Below are 17,465 nucleotides of genomic sequence, written 5' to 3'. Positions count from 1 at the left end.
AGTCGAGCGGTTAGTGATGTCGCCTGCACCACTAACCGCTCGGCTAACGGGTCAGACCCGTTAGTCGAGCGGTTAGTGATGTCGCGTTGTGGTGCAATACACCCCGTATCGAATCCCGCACCGGGCAAGAAAATAACCGGTTACACTACGTATCACAGTAGGGAACCTATTTGGAGATGCCACATGGGGGATATACAGTCGCCTCATTAAGCATCTGAAGGAAACAGGGTTAATTTTGTGCCCCCCCCCCCCCTGCCAAGACGCTGCTCCACACTCCATTCCGGTAAACGGCGGCAGTGCGCCGCCAAGCTGGTAGCCAACAGCCAGTCAAAACGGAAGTAGGAACGAAAGCGCTGCGTGACTTTGGCCGCACCGGGGACACATTTGAATGTAGCACTTTTCGGGCGGAAGTTTTGGTTTTGCAGCAGGTGAATCGGAACACAATACAACTTTTAACCGACGCTTGTTTTGGCGCCTGTGCCCCGGCGAGGATTTTTCTTCTTTCCTGCCTCAAGAGAGCTGAGATGTCGGGGTCGATCCTGAGCAAAGCAACTGGTCTTTATGAGCGGTACCGGGAGTACGTCGTGAAGAACCCCGCGGCAACCGCACAGCTGGAGAGGACGGTCCGGACCCTCTCTTACCTTACCGCCGGTCAGCCAAAACACCAGGTTTCACAACGAATGGCGTGGCGGAAGAACTCTGATAGCAGCCGACCAGCAAGCTCGTTTTTATACGGGACATTCGTTGATTAAAGTCTGTATAACTTGAAGCCTTAACGAGGCAATGACGTTAAACCAAAAGCCATGTGATTCCATCTGATCCGGTGTTATACCAAAATCGGCGACCCTCTGATTATGTGACCCAGCGTTCAGGAAGGGTATGACGGATACAATTAGCTTTAGGTAAAAAGTGTAATATGGTTAAAGTTAGGCATCTCGTTGGACAGGTTTAAGTATACACGTGGGTTTGGTCTGGTTAAAATGAGGATTAGCATCTGGGAGGCAATCGAAATGGCGCATTTAGGGTCACATATTTTGACAGGTCACAGATTTTGGTGTAACACAGGGCACGGCTCATTTTGTGGAACAGACGTGTTACCATAAACCTATTATAAACCACCCATTTTCAGATCTGTATAACTTTAACATATGAGGTAATGGCATCAAACTAAATCCATATGATCCAGTTGGACCCCACATTCACGTCACGGGGGGTTTTATTGTGGGACTGACACATAAAGTTCAGTGTCATAGGCTATTGATGCAACAATCCCGCAGAATAAAGCTGTGATAGGATGCCGGGGTCTTACTGAATTATGTAGGTTTTTTTTAAACTTTTGAGCTGTATGTGGTATTGATTGATTTAGATTGGAACGCGTATGAATGGATTATGAAACTAAGCAATTGACACGTGACCAAATGATGTAACAATTCTGCAACAAACAAACAAAATCCCCTGTGGTCTGATCAAAGAGGGTTGAATCAGTTCATCTGGACGCAACGTTTATTGACACATACGTTTCATCACTCAACTAAGTGACCTCTTCAGTCTAACCTGACTGCAGGTGTCCCACCCTTATAAACCATACATTTGCATAAGGACTGAAACCAACGATCAGTTTCATATGCATATATGGGTGTGAGCATCAACTAGAGCTTCAAAGGCCATGTGTACTATTCACTGAGGATTTGGGGATGTTTGCAATCACAGCATTGAAAGATGACAACAGATGTACTCTTAGGACCCCCCTCCCCCCACCCCACCTCCCCTCGGTTCAGGGATGGTCGTTACCTCTTAACACAGATGGCGTCTTTGACTCCCTGTTCAAACCATCGTTCCTCCCTATCAAGGATGTGCACAACCTCCTCCTTGAGAGAGTGGCCACTGGCCTGTAGATGGTGTAGACTGTGGAGTACTGGCCTGATGTGTTAGCTCTCGTGTGTTGTGCTATTCTTTTGACAGGTGTCTGTTTAGTTTCCCCAATGTACAAGTCACGGCAATCCTCCTGGTACTAAACAGCGTACACTATATTGCTCTGTTTGTGCCAGGGGACCTGATCCTCGAGGTGGACCAACTTCTGGCGAAGTGTGTTTTGGATTTTGAAAGCAACCGAGACACGGTGTTTTGAAAATCCACGGCTAAGCTTTTCTGACACTCCCACCACATACAGAATCACCACTGGTTTACACTTAGGCAGCTGTTGTCCTTCTCTCTTTGATTGGCTGGTGCACTGTTTGGGCATCTTCCTGGCTTTGACAAATGCCCAGTTAGGATAACCACACTTAACCAGGGCGTGTTTAATGTGGGATTTCCCCCCTTCCCCGGCCGCTGTGTCGTGGGGACGTTGTCAGCTCGGTGGGACAGCATCCTGATGACTCCTAGTTTGTGCTGCAGTGGATGATGAGAGTCAAACCTTAAGTACTGATCAGTATGTGTTGGTTTACAGTAAACATCAACAATCAAATGTCCCCCATCACCAGTTGGAATTTCAGTCTAAGTAGGCTACGAGGATGTGAAAAATGAAAGGTTAGCCTTCTTTGACTGTGAAATTGCAATTGGTGATGGGGGACATTTGATTGTTGATGTTTACCATAAACCAACACCTACTGATCAGTACTTAAGGTTTGACTCTCATCATCCACTGCAGCACAAACTAGGAGTCATCAGGATGCTGTACCACCAAGCTGAGAACGTCCCCATCGACACAGCAGCCGGGGAAGGGGAGAAATCCCACATTAAACAGGCCCTGGTTAAGTGTGGCTATCCTAACTGGGTGTTTGTCAAAGCCAGGAAGACGCCCAAACAGTGCACCAGCCGATCAAAGAGAGGAGAACAGCTGTCTAAGCATAAGCTAGTGGTGATTCTGTATGTGGCGGGAGTGTCGGAAAAGCTGAGACATGTATTTTTTGAACACTGCGTCTCGGTTGCTTTCAAACCCCAAAACACTGGGGGGGGGGGGGGGCTAAGAGAACAACTGTCGCCATCTTACAATGCTGTGATTGCAAACATCCCCAAATCCTCTGTGAATAGTACACATGACCTTTGAAGCGCTAGTTAATGGTCACATCTATATTTGCATATGAAACTGGTCATTGGTTTCGGTCGTTATGTCACTGTAGTGTTCTGTATTATTTATAAGGGTGGGGATACCTGCAGCCAGTTTAAACTGGCAGATGTCACTTAGCTGAGTGATGAAACATATCTGTCAATAAAAGTTGCGTACAGATGAATTGATTCAACCTTCTTTGATTTTCCTACCTGGATTATTGAGCATACACTCTGTGATCTGATTTTTTGGGTCAGACTGACTCATATGGATTTGGTTTGACATCATTACCTCATACAGTTCAAAAGCTATATAGATTTGAATCCGAATATTGCGAATGCCCAACATAAAGATAACTTAACTCGTCTGACAGTAATTTTATCCTTCTATTTTGTAATATTTGTTTCTGTTAGTGTAAACTAAAGCATAGTTACCAATAAAGTAGTTCATCTTCTTTTGCAGGGAGATTTGCAGATTCCCATGAAATATCTGAATTAGGTAAGTTGGGCATTTCAGGATTCGAGAGCTGTTTTCTTTATTTTTATTTTTACTGGCTGTAATATATTCTTTAATCTACCTTTTAGCAAAATCCGTTCATGAAAATGACTTCTTGGTGTTCCTGTTGGTATTCTCGTGTGTGTTACTGAGGGCTCCATTCTGTTTCTCAACCTCAGTCCCACCTTTGACATTATTGGTGGTGACATTTGATGAACTGGTTTGAGGATTAAAGATTGGATTATTCTGGGTTGGTTTGCAAGTAGGGAATTCTCAGTTTCTTTCTGTGATTGTATGTGGTTCTTCAGGGGTTGGTTCTCTTTACAGTTTAGTTCTCTTTGTGCTTGTTCTCACCAGCTCATCTAATTTCTAGTTGGAGCTGTTTTTACTATAGGTGCTATGCAGAAGGTACTGCTGTGTATCTCTGTTAAACCTCATGAAACTGCCAGGTTAACCAAGATTATGAGCTATTTTATGTTTGGAAGAAGGATAAATGTGCATTTCTCCCATGACCATCTCTCTCTCTGGCTACATAGATGGATAGATAGAGATATGTTTATCATATCTTGTATAAGGGTGAGATAGAGTAATCCTTGCTATCAGTAAGAATCTGCACTTCTCGAGTGTCGCTGAGCAAGACACTGGATCAGGAGTGGGCAATCTTATACAGAAAGGACCTCCTCCTCCTCTTCCTCCTTCTTCTTCTTCTTCTTCTTCTTCTTCTTCTTTTTCTCTCCGTTTACTGGCAGATCCCAAACAACTTTAAGGTGCATACCGCCACCTATTGTACAAGAGTATGTAACATCATCTTTCTTTGTACCTCCACCAGAACAACCTCCTGGACCCCAACCAGTCTGGGTTCAGGGTGGGTCACTCGACAGAGACGGCCCTCCTTGCAGTGACAGAATCACTGCACTCTGCGAGAGCAAACGCTCTCTCTTCTGTCCTGTCAGCTGCGTTTGACACCGTGAACCACCAGATCCTCCTCTCTACCCTCAGGGGGCTGGGTGTCACAGGCTCTGCACTCTCAATGTTTGCATCCTACCTAACCGGTCGCTCCTACCAGGTGACATGGAGGGGATATGTGTTGGAGCCTCGCAGACTGACTACAGGCATTCTACATGGTTCGGTTCTTGGTCCTCTTCTTTTCTGCCTGTACAAGACATCCCTGGATTCTTTTACTCGCTTGCATAACTTCTCTTACCATTGCTATGCCGATGACACCCAGCTGATCTTGTCCTTTCCTCCCTCTGATACACAAGTAGAGACACGCATTGCTGCGTGCTTGACTGACATCTCGGAGTGGATAGCAACACATCACCTGAAGCTCAATCTGGACAAGACAGAGCTGATGTTCCTCTCGGGGAAAGGTTGCCTGCACCGAGACCTGGCCATCACCATTGACAACACCGTGGTGACGCCAACTCGAACTGTGAGGAATCTGGGTGTGATCCTGGACGACCAACTGTCGTTTGCTGCAAACGTTGCATCGGTTGCTCGCTCCTGCAGATTTCTCCTCTATAACATCAGGAGGATTCGCCCATTCCTCATCGACGAGATGGCACAGGTGCTCATCTAGGCTCTGGTCATCTCCCGGCTGGACTGCGGCAACTCCCTCCTTGCTGGCGCCCCAGCGTCAGCCATCAGACCTCTGGAGCTTGTTCAGAAAGCTGCAGCTCGTCTGGTGTTCAACCGCCCTAAGTTCTCCCACACAACTCCCCTTCTCATGTCCCTACACTGGCTCCCAGGAGCTGCTCGCATCCAGTTTAAGACTCTGGTGCGAGCTTACAGGGCAGTGAAAGGAGCCCCTCCTTCCTATCTCCAGGCCATGGTCAAGCCCTACACCCCCGCCCGACCACTTCGCTCTGCCGCCTCGGGACGCCTGGTTGCCCTGTCGCTCAGAGGCCCTTGCTGCCGATCGACCCGGTCACGGCTCGGTTCTGTCCTGGCCCCACAGTGGTGGAATGAACTCCCCACTGATGTCAGGACAGCGAAGTCGCTGCCCATCTTTCGGCGCAGGTTGAAAACTCACCTCTTCAAGAACTACTACCCTGTTACTTGTTCTCAGCACTTATTGTATTCACTCATAAAAAAAACCTCTTTCTTGCGCCTTTACTTTAGCACTGGTTTTGCTCTTAGATGCTTGTTTAGATGCACTTGTGACCTCTGATGACTAGTAGTTCTCCTGATTTCCCACGTTAAATGATGCACTTATTGTAAGTTGCTTTGGATAAAAGCGTCGGCTAAATGACTGTAATGTAATGTAATCATGTCATTTTTTAAATTTCTTAATTTCTTAAGTTCTTAAATTTATTTTTCTTAAGTTCTATTTCTTAAATTCTACCGATCCACCTTGTGTCACTTAAGATCCAGAAAGGGCCAGCGTGGGTGAAGTATTTTGTTCCAACCAAGCAAATATACATCCGTGTCTCCTAATCCAGTTCCTCAGCAAAGAGTCTACTGGTTGATTAGTGGGATCAGGTGTGTAACTTCTTGGTTGGAACAAAAACCTTCACCCGCACTGGCCCTTTCTGGATAAAATTGCCCACCCCTGCACTAGATCCTTCCCAGTGTCAGGGTGTTGGTCACACTCCAACCTCTGAACTCTTGACTTTGCTGTTTCCGGGGGCAAGTGAAAAGAGCACTTTAAGTCTCACATTATGATCATTCTCATTATCATACTGTCCACACAGTATTTGTAAATTAAGTATTGCCAGTACACAGGACAAGTCCTCAATGAAACCACTACTGTTTGATTCATTGGTTGATTTTGGAAGTTTTTCTCTTCGCTGCTTTGTTCTCTTCAGTTTACTCTGCCTCCAATCTCCTGGTGCTGTTCAATGACGGTATTCTGCGCAAACACCTCGGCTGCAGCCTCTTTGTGGTGAGAAAACGTATTCCCTTTCTTGTTTGTACAGAACACACAGAGACGCCAGGAGCAGTGAGTTTCAGAGCGCTGCAGCAGAGAGGGTGCTTGAGAGTTATGTTGAATGAGGCCGATCAAACACACAAACAGAGGACTCGAATTTAGATTCGACCTAGTATAGATTCAACTGAATAATTTGACAGCAGTCGGCTGGTTGTATATGATTTCCTCATGCAGAGACAGTGATAGTGGAGGTGTGTTTGATTACCTTGTAAAGTGATAGTGATATAGTAACAGTGCGTTTGGTTGGTTCAGTCTCTCTCTCACCAGAGGCTCCTGACATGGCTGTCGGTGTTGGAGTACGTGGAGGTGTTCCTTGAGATGGGAGCCAATAAACTGGGGGGCGAGGTGGGACGCTGGCTGGTCATCGGACTCATCCAGATCACTAAGTACGTGTCCGTCAGTAATGATGATGTCATTACTGATGATTTGAGAGATTTGAGATGATTTGAGAGAAGCAAGTCAAGGCCACTTAATGATCTGAATCATTAATAAAACCAGACGATCCCAGACAATACATGAATAAATCCCTGTCTGTCACACACATGTGCACATGACCATGAACACAGCTTGAGAGGTGAGGGGTGAGCTGTTTGTGTATTAAAGCGTTTTAGTGGATGTGAACATGAGAACAGACAGAATTCACACAGAACCAGCAGGTTTAGACTCTCCTTCTGTTTTGATTTTCCTTTGATGAGTTTATTCTCTCATCCATACTCAGGGCAGTTTTGCGTATCCTGCTTCTCCTGTGGCACAACTCCGGCATCCAGACTTCACCTCCCATCATCCCCCTGGACCGAGATGCAGAGGTTGGTAATGGAGGTCAGTTATCACCTGGTTTTGCCTTGACACCTACCATTCCAGTCTCTGAACCTTTTTTTTTGCGGACCCCCCCCCCCTTTTCTCTCCAAGTGTACTTGGCTGATTACCCCACTCTTCCAAGCCCTCCCGGTCTCTGCTCCACCCCCTCTGCCGATCCGGGGAGGGCTGCAGACTACCACATGCCTCCTCCCATACATGTGGAGTCACCAGCCACTTCTTTTCACCTCAGTGGGAGGAGTTTCATCAGGGGGATGTAGCACGTGGGAGGATCATGCTATTCTCCCCAGTTCCTCCTCCCCCTCCCCGAACAGGCGCCCCGACCGACCTGAGGAGGCGCTAGTGCAGCAACCAATACACATACCCACATCCGGCTTCCTACCTGCAGACACAGCAAATTGTGTCTGTAGAGATGCCCGACCAAGTCGGAGGTAACACAGGGATTCAAACCGGCGAGCCCCCTGTTGGTAGGCAATGTAATAGCCCGCCATGCCACCCGGACGCCTGCAGTCTCTGAACTTTAACTGTGGTTCGGGGATGGAGGTACTTCAGCAAGGAACATTTTATTGTGTGGCTGGACGAAAAGGACCGGTCCAATCTGATATTCTAGACAAAACATTCTTCAGATGTAGAACTGAAAATACACTTACACTGAACAACAACCCTGTGGCAATAGGCTGCCACTACCTGCCCCCCCCCCCCCCCCGCGCCCCGAGATGCTGATTGTAAGTGAGGGCACAACAGCCTGTTTGCCATGTAAAAAGACTAAAAACAAACGTTCATTGAAAGTCTCTTCAATAGAGAGACTAGCCCCTGGCCTCATCATTTGGGGTGTTGAACCAGTTTATCTGTGCTGAGTCAATTAGACCAACTGAGGACCACTGGTCCACGACCCGTTCTGCCACAAACACCTGTCCAGCTTCACTTATTGTGTATTGCAAATTTGCAATTGTACGTATATTGCAAATTGGAATGCGTGTGTACCTGTTGTACTTTGTTGTTTGCACATTTCATTTCGGGGCTCGTACCTTTTTCTTTTTTTTTTTTTTAAATTTCACTGCACTCGGGACTCGGGACTTGTACTTGTGTGTATGTGACAAATAAAAGTCTTGAATCTTGAACTTAGAAGTAGCTGACTGCATTGTGTGATAAGTTGATAGATAACTCCGGTGTGGGAAGATGGCGGTGCGACGTCACATTTGCAGCGGCCTCACTCAGTACAGGCCGTACAGTGTCTTTGGCCATGTCTGTGTCTTAAGTGTGTCTTTGTTTGGTGGCTGGAAGAGCCGGCGCTGGATTGGCTGGGAGAGCCTGGTCTGCTGCGTCTTGTGGGCCCAGGGACCGCGGCCCTGTCTGGAGCTGCGCCCAAGGAGGAAACACCGAGGGCGGTCTGACAGGACGAGGAAGCGGGGCAGGCTAAGCTAACTGCTAGCCCATGTGGACCGGCAGATCTGACAGTCATCCTGCGTTCGTTCTCCTGGACAGGGATTTGTTTGTTTAGTGTGGGTATGTGTGTTAGTGTGGGTATGTGTGTTAGTGTCGTTATGTGTGTTAGTGTGGGTATGTGTGTTAGTGTGGGTATGTGTGTTAGTGTGGGTATGTGTGTTAGTGTGGGTATGTGTGTTAGTGTGGGTATGTGTGTTAGTGTGGGTATGTGTGTTAGTGTGGGTAGGTGTGTTAGTGTGGGTATGTGTGTTAGTGTCGTTATGTGTGTTAGTGTGGGTATGTGTGTTAGTGTCGTTATGTGTGTTTGTGTGGGTATGTGTTCTAGTGTCGTTATGTGTGTTAGTGTGGATATGTGTGTTAGTGTGGGTATGTGTGTTAGTGTGGGTATGTGTGTTAGTGTGGGTATGTGTGTTAGTGTGGGTATGTGTGTTAGTGTGGGTATGTGTGTTAGTGTGGGTATGTGTGTTAGTGTCGTTATGTGTGTTAGTGTGGGTATGTGTGTTAGTGTGGGTATGTGTGTTAGTGTGGGTATGTGTGTTAGTGTCGTTATGTGTGTTAGTGTGGGTATGTGTGTTAGTGTGGGTATGTGTGTTAGTGTGGATATGTGTGTTAGTGTGGGTATGTGTGTTAGTGTGGGTATGTGTGTTAGTGTGGGTATGTGTGTTTGTGTGGGTATGTGTGTTAGTGTGGGTATGTGTGTTAGTGTGGGTATGTGTGTTAGTGTGGGTATGTGTGTTAGTGTGGGCATGTGTGTTAGTGTGGGTATGTGTGTTAGTGTGGGTATGTGTGTTAGTGTGGGTATGTGTGTTAGTGTGGGCATGTGTGTTTAGTGTGGGTATGTGTGTTAGTTTGGGTATGTGTGTTAGTGTGGGTATGTGTGTTAGTTTGGGTATGTGTGTTAGCGTGGGTATGTGTGTTAGTTTGGGTATGTGGGTTAGTGTGGGTATGTGTGTTAGTTTGGGTATGTGTGTTAGCGTGGGTATGTGTGTTAGTTTGGGTATGTGTGTTAGTATGGGTATGTGTGTGCTTGTAGTTCTTGTTCTCCTCTGCTGTTAACTCTGAAGATGCACATCATTGTGTTTAGATGATGGGGCTTGGTGGCCTGGAATGAACTGATAGGTGTGTGTGTGTGTGTGTGTGTGTGCATGTGTCAGGACTGGGTCTCTGCTCTCTGTTGTGTTGTTGCTTTTGCGAGTTTTACTTTGTTTTATTTCTCCTCTAAGAGGCCTGAACTTTTAAGACAAAGGTACATTTAATCGGACTTTGTTTTACCTCTTTTTGAGCGGGGGGAGGGGAGCCGGGGGGGGAGCCGAGGGGGAGGGGAGCCGAGGGGGGGAGGAGCCGGGGGGGGGCTGAGCTGCTGAGGGAACTGGAACTGAAGAATACATGGGTTTTCTTCCCCCACAGCCATAGATGGTTTGTCGAAGTTGGACGATATTGCTGTCGCTGATTGAGAATTAGTAAGTCCTTTGTGTAAATGTGTGTAACGGTGTCCTTGTGTGGCGTCAACATGGCTGATGTACAGACCAGCTGGTGGCGCTGTGGAGAAGGACTGTAGCGCTAACGTGTCAGCTTTTACAAACGGCAAAGGCTGAACTGTAGGATTCTCATGGTGTGGAGTCTGGGTAGCAGCCGGTGAGCGGAGGACTCAGTCACGCTTTGGATTTTGCAGGAGTTGCTGCAGGAGTTGCTTCAGGAGTTGCTGCAGGCGTTGCTGCAGGAGTTGCTGCAGGAGTTGCTGCAGGCGTCGCTGCAGGAGTTGCTGCAGGTGTTGCTGCAGGAGTTGCTGAAGGAGTTGCTGCAGGAGTTGCTGCAGGAGTTGCTGCAGGAGTTGCTGCAGGAGTCGCTGCAGGAGTTGCTGCAGGCGTCACTGCAGCAGTTGCTGCAGGAGTTGCTGCAGGCGTCGCTGCAGGAGTTGCTGCAGGTGTTGCTGCAGGAGTTGCTGAAGGAGTTGCTGCAGGAGTTGCTGCAGGAGTTGCTGCAGGCGTCGCTGCAGGAGTCGCTGCAGGAGTTGCTGCAGGCGTCGCTGCAGGAGTCGCTGCAGGCGTTGCTGCAGGAGTTGCTGCAGGCGTCACTGCAGGAGTTGCTGCAGGAGTTGCTGCAGGCGTTGAAGCAGGAGTTGCTGCAGGCGTCACTGCAGGAGTTGCTGCAGGAGTTGCTGCAGGAGTTGCTGCAGGTGTTGCTGCAGGAGTTGCTGCAGGCGTCACTGCAGGAGTTGCTGCAGGAGTTGCTGCAGGCGTCACTGCAGGAGTTGCTGCAGGCGTTGAAGCAGGAGTTGCTGCAGGCGTCACTGCAGGAGTTGCTGCAGGAGTTGCTGCAGGTGTTGCTGCAGGAGTTGCTGCAGGCGTCACTGCAGGAGTCGCTGCAGGAGTTGCTGCAGGAGTTGCTGCAGGAGTTGCTGCAGGAGTTGCTGCAGGAGTCGCTGCAGGAGTTGCTGAAGGAGTCGCTGCAGGAGTTGCTGCAGGAGTCGCTGCAGGAGTTGCTGCAGGAGTCGCTGAAGGAGTCGCTGCAGGAGTCGCTGAAGGAGTCGCTGCAGGAGTTGCTGCAGGAGTTGCTGCAGGAGTTGCTGAAGGAGTCACTGCAGGAGTCGCTGCAGGAGTTGCTGCAGGAGTCGCTGCAGGAGTTGCTGAAGGAGTTGCTGAAGGAGTTGCTGCAGGCGTCGCTGCAGGAGTTGCTGAAGGAGTCGCTGCAGGAGTTGCTGCAGGAGTCGCTGCAGGAGTCGCTGCAGGTGTTGAGGTTTTTCCCATGCAGTCTGTTGGCTGTTGGATAACTCCCCTCTGTCTGAATACGAAAGTTAATTTTGTGGGAGTTCAGTTGTATCGGTGATACAGTGAGAACGGACGTATGTAGGTGGAAGCTGTTTGTGTCGTTTCCTGTGTAGCAGTTGTGTTCCATCATGTGAGAGTGCAGCTTGTAACAACATGGCTGCCGGTCACATCTTTTGTTGGCACACGGGGTGTGATAATTTCATATTCAACGGCACTCCCGGCCCCACAGGGCCAAACCTGCGTGTATGTGTGTGTGTGTGTGTGTGTGTTTGTGTGGTGGCTGTTGCAGCTAGAAAAGCGCTATGGAAAATGCAACCATATTGACGGACTGTAGTTTTTTGGATGTGCTTTTGTCTTTGTGTCGCACTGCTGTGGGCTGGGGGAAACGATGTGTCATTTAAGTTCATGCGCACAAGTGCATAAAAAGAAATGACAGTGTTCCTGATCGGTCCGATTGAATGGCAAAGAACTCATAGATTCATACAGTACGGTCAGCTGGTGACAACACAGCGACGCCGTTTTTCAGGCCTTTAAAGCCGCACTAAGCAAATTTAAGTCCCACCCTCTTTCTCCATGACTGGGTGAGTACGTGCCCTGACACCTGACAGTCATCGTGATGACCTGTCTGCCTTGAAACAGCATCCAGCCTGAAACTGATGTAACTGTCCTCCCAAAAGACCAGAGCAGGAGTTCTTCCCACAGCTGTCTGGTTCAGAAGATGGCAGATCTCTTTCATAACTAGTAAGATGTCAGGGAAGTGTTTGCAAGCTGCCACTGGTTTGCATGTAGTGCAACTAACTTGTTTTGTTACTGGGACCCGGTGGAAGCAACCTAGCAAATGTATGGGGTAAAGTCGTAGTCACCATTTGTAAGGTTTTAAAACTTACATTCACAGTTGGAAAAGAAGATATGAAAGGTTGAAAGTACTTGAAACAGAACTAATGAGAACATTGTCTCTGTTCTCTCCCTCGCAGAGGACTGCCATGATCACCAGGATGATGCCTGCTTCGTGGGCCAGCGGTCGGGACGAGTCCTGAGGTCTTTGGGAAGCGGTAAGAAAAAGCTCCGTGGGCCTCATGGAGACTGACAGATGTCTCCTGAGAAGCAGTCTGGTCTCGTTTCCATGTTGAGTGATTTGAGAAGGGACATGCCGCACAAACGGAAGCCAAAGGCTCAGTTAAATAAGTTAAATATATCAGAACGAGCCACATGACACAGGCGCACTGTCGCTTTGCATTGTGGGATATCTAACTTGGTGCTGTTCATAATTCTGCTGCGTTGTCTCAAAGCCGCTTAGATCAGGACCATCCACCTTTGTAGAAATGCTCTGCATCAATAAACAAACTGCAGAATCAGCAGAATAGATTCAGGATTGTAAACCGAGGGCAGGCGTGTCGATTGTCTCTCTGGCTTCTATCTGTCACTCTGGGATTCAACAGATGTCTTTCTCTCTGTCTGTCTGTCCATCCTCATCTCATTCATCCATCCTTCTCTGTCAGCCTCCTCCCTGAGTAGACTGTGGGGAGCTCCGGTCCAGCAGAAGAAGACCAGCCTGAAGGAGGCGCTCCGCAGGCAACCCACACAGCTGGGCCTCCAAGAGACCTTAGCAGAGTTCATTTACATTGGACGACCGCTGGCACACCGTATCCTACGTTAGCACACATCACACCAAACTTGTCCGGGTTACTTCGCCCACGATTCCTAAAGGTTCATTCGTCTTTTTCTCTCTCGGGCATTGTTTTGTCCGCCCGGCCAGGACTTCTACGAGAAGCTCCTGTTAAAAGTCGAGCAGCAGAGCTGAAAGCTCATAACGCTGTTCTGATTTGTGTTGTCGCCTTCTGCTCACCTTGGTTTTTCTTTAAGCAATTTGTCATGAACACAGTTCTCTGCCTTGCGCTCTGTGGAAAACAGTCATGGAAGCCGTGGATTGTCTCTGGAGTTCTGGAAGTTTCCAGGTAAATAAAAGACTGTTCTCACTTAACTAATCAAGATCAGCAACATGTCAGTCTAGCATCATCACTGCGTTGTAATCCCATGTGGTGACCCGTTCCGTCCACAGATTTCCCTCTAGGACATCATATACATCTGAATGACACAAACTGCAGCATTTTCTCCTAGACTGAACAGTTGTTTAAAGACATCTTGAAACGGCATTCACTGCGTTTCCTGCTTCCATCATGCGATGTATTTCAAAGTTAAACAGGATATCAGGGCGGGACAAAGCGAAGGGAGGGATGTGATTTGATTGGACGGTGTAAAATATTTGACGATATTATTGGTTGGAATGTTGCCCATCTGCCCGCTCGGACTTGGTGTTAGAGGAAGTTAAGGTGATAAGATTTTGATGTAAAATAAGTAAAAGAAATTAGTGTTTTGGCATTTGTTGTTGAATAGGTGCATAGTATGACTGTGTAAATGAGCTAAAAAGATTAAAAAAAAAGTCAATTGGTTTTGGGTTGGCTATGGGTTATTCTCAATCACGTGACTTTTTCACTGACAACGAACAGCTCCGCCATGTTGGAGGACAGCTAGACCTTAGCAACCACTGTTGACCCTGAAGTTCTCACAGCCCTGCCATGTTGGAGGACAGCTAGACCTTAGTAACCACTGTTGACACTGAAGTTCTCACAGCTCCGCCATGTTGGAGGTCAGCTAGACCTTAGCAACCACTGTTTACACTGAAGTTTTCACAGCTCCGCCATGTTGGAGGACAGCTAGACCTTAGCAACCACTGTTTACACTGAAGTTCTCACAGCTCCGCCATGTTGGAGGACAGCAAGACCTTAGCAACCACTGTTTACACTGAAGTTCTCACAACTCCGCCATGTTGGAGGACAGCAAGACCTTAGCAACCACTGTTTACACTGAAGTTCTCACAACTCCGCCCATGTTGGAGGACAGCAAGACCTTAGCAACCACTGTTGACACTGAAGTTTTCACAGCTCCGCCATGTTGGAGGACAGCTAGACCTTAGCAACCACTGTTGACACTGAAGTTCTCACAGCTCCGCCATGTTGGAGGACAGCTAGACCTTAGCAACCACTGTTGACACTGAAGTTCTCACAGCTCCGCCATGTTGGAGGACAGCTAGACCTTAGCAACCACTGTTTACACTGAAGTTCTCACAGCTCCGCCATGTTGGAGGACAGCAAGACCTTAGCAACCACTGTTTACACTGAAGTTCTCACAGCTCCGCCATGTTGGAGGACAGCAAGACCTTAGCAACCACTGTTGACACTGAAGTTTTCACAGCTCCGCCATGTTGGAGGACAGCTAGACCTTAGCAACCACTGTTGACCCTGAAGTTCTCACAGCTCCGCCATGTTGAAGGACAGCAAGACCTTAGCAACCACAGTTGACCCTGAAGTTCTCACAGCTCCGCCATCTTGGAGGACAGCTAGACCTTAGCAACCACTGTTGACCCTGAAGTTTTCACAGCTCCACCATGTTGGAGGACAGCTAGACCTTAGCAACCACTGTTTACACTGAAGTTCTCACAGCTCCACCATGTTGGAGGACAGCTAGACCTTAGCAACCACTGTTGACCCTGAAGTTTTCACAGCTCCGCCATGTTGGAGGACAGCAAGACCTTAGCAACCACTGTTTACACTGAAGTTCTCATTGTCGATCTGTGTTTACAAGAATGGAGGATTTAAAGTGCAAAGTCCAAAGACGGGTTTTCCTCTCAGTCTGGATCAGGCTGGTGGAAATTCGTTGTGCCAGGGTCTGGGCGGTGTTGAATCCTTCTCGTTTTGTGTCGTCCTTAGTTTTGCTTTGCTCAGTGAGACCAAGTTCCACAACGGCTGGGAGCGAGCAGAGATGAGGAGGAGAGGCTGTCTGCTGCTTTACTACCTCCTGCGCTCTCCTTTCTACGACAGATACTCCCAGTAAGACCCCCTGTCTGTCTGAACATCAACCAGTAGGGAAAAAAAATCAATGTCTTAAATAGGAAAGTTGATGGTTGTCATATTCAGAAAGTAGGCATCCTGTCATCTGGTCCAGACCAAGGACAAGCGTCAAATGATGATATTAATGATGATACTCAGCACTCTCTTGTATTAAAAGAAAAATCTTAAAGTGCATCAAGCACCTGATGAGTTTGACTCTGATCCATCTCTTTGTTTCTCGGTTAAAACTCATTTTGTTTCTCTCTCAGAGCGAAGATTCTTCTTCTGCTGCGTCTTCTGGCGGACAACGTCCCTGGCCTCGGGCTGCTGGCACGTGAGTAGAGAACCTCCTCCGCAAAACCCATTTGTACTGGCTCGACTCTCACTGAATACTACTACTACTACTTTCGGCTACTCCCGTTAGGGGGCGCCACAGTGGATCATCCGTTTCCATCTCTTCCTGTCCTCTGCATCTTCCTGTCACACCAGCCACCTGCATGTCCTCCCTCACCACATCCATAAACCTCCTCTTTGGCTTTCCTCTTTTCCTCTTCCCTGGCAGCTCCATATTCAGCATCCTTCTCCAAATATACCCAGCATCTCTCCTCCACACATGTCCAAACCATCTCAATCTTGCCTCTCTTGCTTTGTCTTCAAACCGCCCAACTTGAGCTGTCCCTCTAATATACTCCTTCCTAATCCTGTCCTTCTTCATCACTCCCAGTGGAAATCTTATCATCTTCAACTCTGCCACCTCCAGCTCCACCTCCTGTCTTTTCATCAGTGCCACTGTCTCCAAACCATATAACATAGCTGGTCTCACAACCATCTTGTAAACCTTCCCTTTAACTCTTGCTGGTACCCTTCTGTCACAAATCACTCCTGACACTCTTCTCCACCCACTCCACCCTGCCTGCACTCTTTTCTTCACCTCTCTTCTGCACTCCCTGTTACTTTGGACAGTTGACCCCAAGTATTTAAACTCATGAAATGAATGTGCGGCTCATAAACAAGACTCTCATCACTGAATCATAAGAGTTATGATACGATAAAAGCTTTTAGGGCACAGTGACTGTTATGTAATATCAACTGTCAGTTGATTTATCCAATAAACTTTATTAATAGTTGATTTCAGATGGAAGATGCTGTGCTTGTGCTATACATAAGTAGTGTATGTGACTGAGAACTTTGCAGACTGTGTGGCATCAGTGTAGCATTGCACCTCAGCTCTTCCTGTAGTGTTGTTCCTCAGTTGAATGATCGTTTGAATTTGTCATTACAATTTGTGGATTTTAAGAGTATCCTGACTTCATTTCAACATCAAGGTTATGTAAAATCTTTGCACTGAGTGATTTAGTAAGTTCGATCTCTAATCTGAAAAGCTGAAGCATGTACAGAGGAAATGTGTGTTTTGGTTCAGAAAATGTGTTTTTGTCTGTAGACTAAAATAGAAATGACAGTATTAGAGTTGTAAAAACCTGCTGCACAGTTGAGGTTGACCAGAGTGAGCCCTGTGATTGTTCTGCTCAGGGCCTCTGATGGATTACCTGCCCGTCTGGCAGAAGATCTACTTCTACAACTGGGGCTGAAGTCCTGCTGGATCCACTGGAGATGAACTGAGAGATCTTCATTTCAGCCATATAGCACACCGCAGTGACAGATTGAAACTACTACCCCATCATCCATCCTGGGCAAATATCAACCCTACGACTGACTGACTGACTGACTGATGGGTGGATGGAGCTTGCATCTTTGACCTCTGATGACCTATGTCGGTAATTAATCTGTCAGTTAATGGGCGCTCCCTGAACTGCAGGGGTACATTAGAATGACTCTAGCTTGACTGACTGTTGAAATGAAGTTGTCCCTCTTTGGACTCCGGTCAAGGGGGCTTCATGGAGTGTCTGGTCCTTAAAACGCTCCGTCAGCCTCACGTGAGGAGAATCCCTTTTTAACCCTCTGGCGAATGTGATTTAAGAATTTATCTCTTCTTTGTGTTATTGTCCATTCTTCTTTTCAGTCAACAAATTGTAATATTAAAACTGTTTGACAATTTTTCTTAAACCTCTGTGGCGTTG

At 47.6% G+C, this 17,465-nt stretch overlaps 1 protein-coding gene across 1 annotated transcript; it reads left to right on the top strand.

The window, feature by feature from the left end:
• The first annotated feature begins 363 nt into the window (after positions 1-363).
• pex16 (peroxisomal biogenesis factor 16) lies at positions 364-17,465 on the top strand. The gene is made up of 11 exons (XM_056279042.1): positions 364-651; positions 3,509-3,544; positions 6,349-6,425; positions 6,723-6,856; positions 7,189-7,289; positions 12,475-12,552; positions 13,000-13,143; positions 13,383-13,455; positions 15,268-15,387; positions 15,657-15,721; positions 16,918-17,465. The coding sequence occupies exons 1-11, from the start codon at positions 525-527 to the stop codon at positions 16,974-16,976; spliced, it is 1,014 nt and encodes a 337-aa protein (XP_056135017.1). The 5' UTR covers positions 364-524; the 3' UTR covers positions 16,977-17,465.

The sequence above is a fragment of the Lampris incognitus genome, chromosome 4 (assembly GCF_029633865.1).
Source record: "Lampris incognitus isolate fLamInc1 chromosome 4, fLamInc1.hap2, whole genome shotgun sequence".
Lineage (NCBI taxonomy): Eukaryota > Metazoa > Chordata > Actinopteri > Lampriformes > Lampridae > Lampris > Lampris incognitus.
The sequence above is the reverse complement of the archived record's forward strand: the minus strand, read 5'-3'. Positions and strand labels throughout refer to the sequence as shown.

Excerpts from the sequence above, each read along its gene's own strand:
- pex16 (XM_056279042.1), top strand. The coding sequence starts at position 525 with ATGTCGGGGTCGATCCTGAGCAAAGCAACTGGTCTTTATGAGCGGTAC. Across the intron at positions 12,553-12,999 it reads CCTGAGGTCTTTGGGAAGCG|CCTCCTCCCTGAGTAGACTG; the intron begins GTAAGAAAAAGC and ends CTTCTCTGTCAG. Across the intron at positions 15,722-16,917 it reads TGGCCTCGGGCTGCTGGCAC|GGCCTCTGATGGATTACCTG; the intron begins GTGAGTAGAGAA and ends TGTTCTGCTCAG.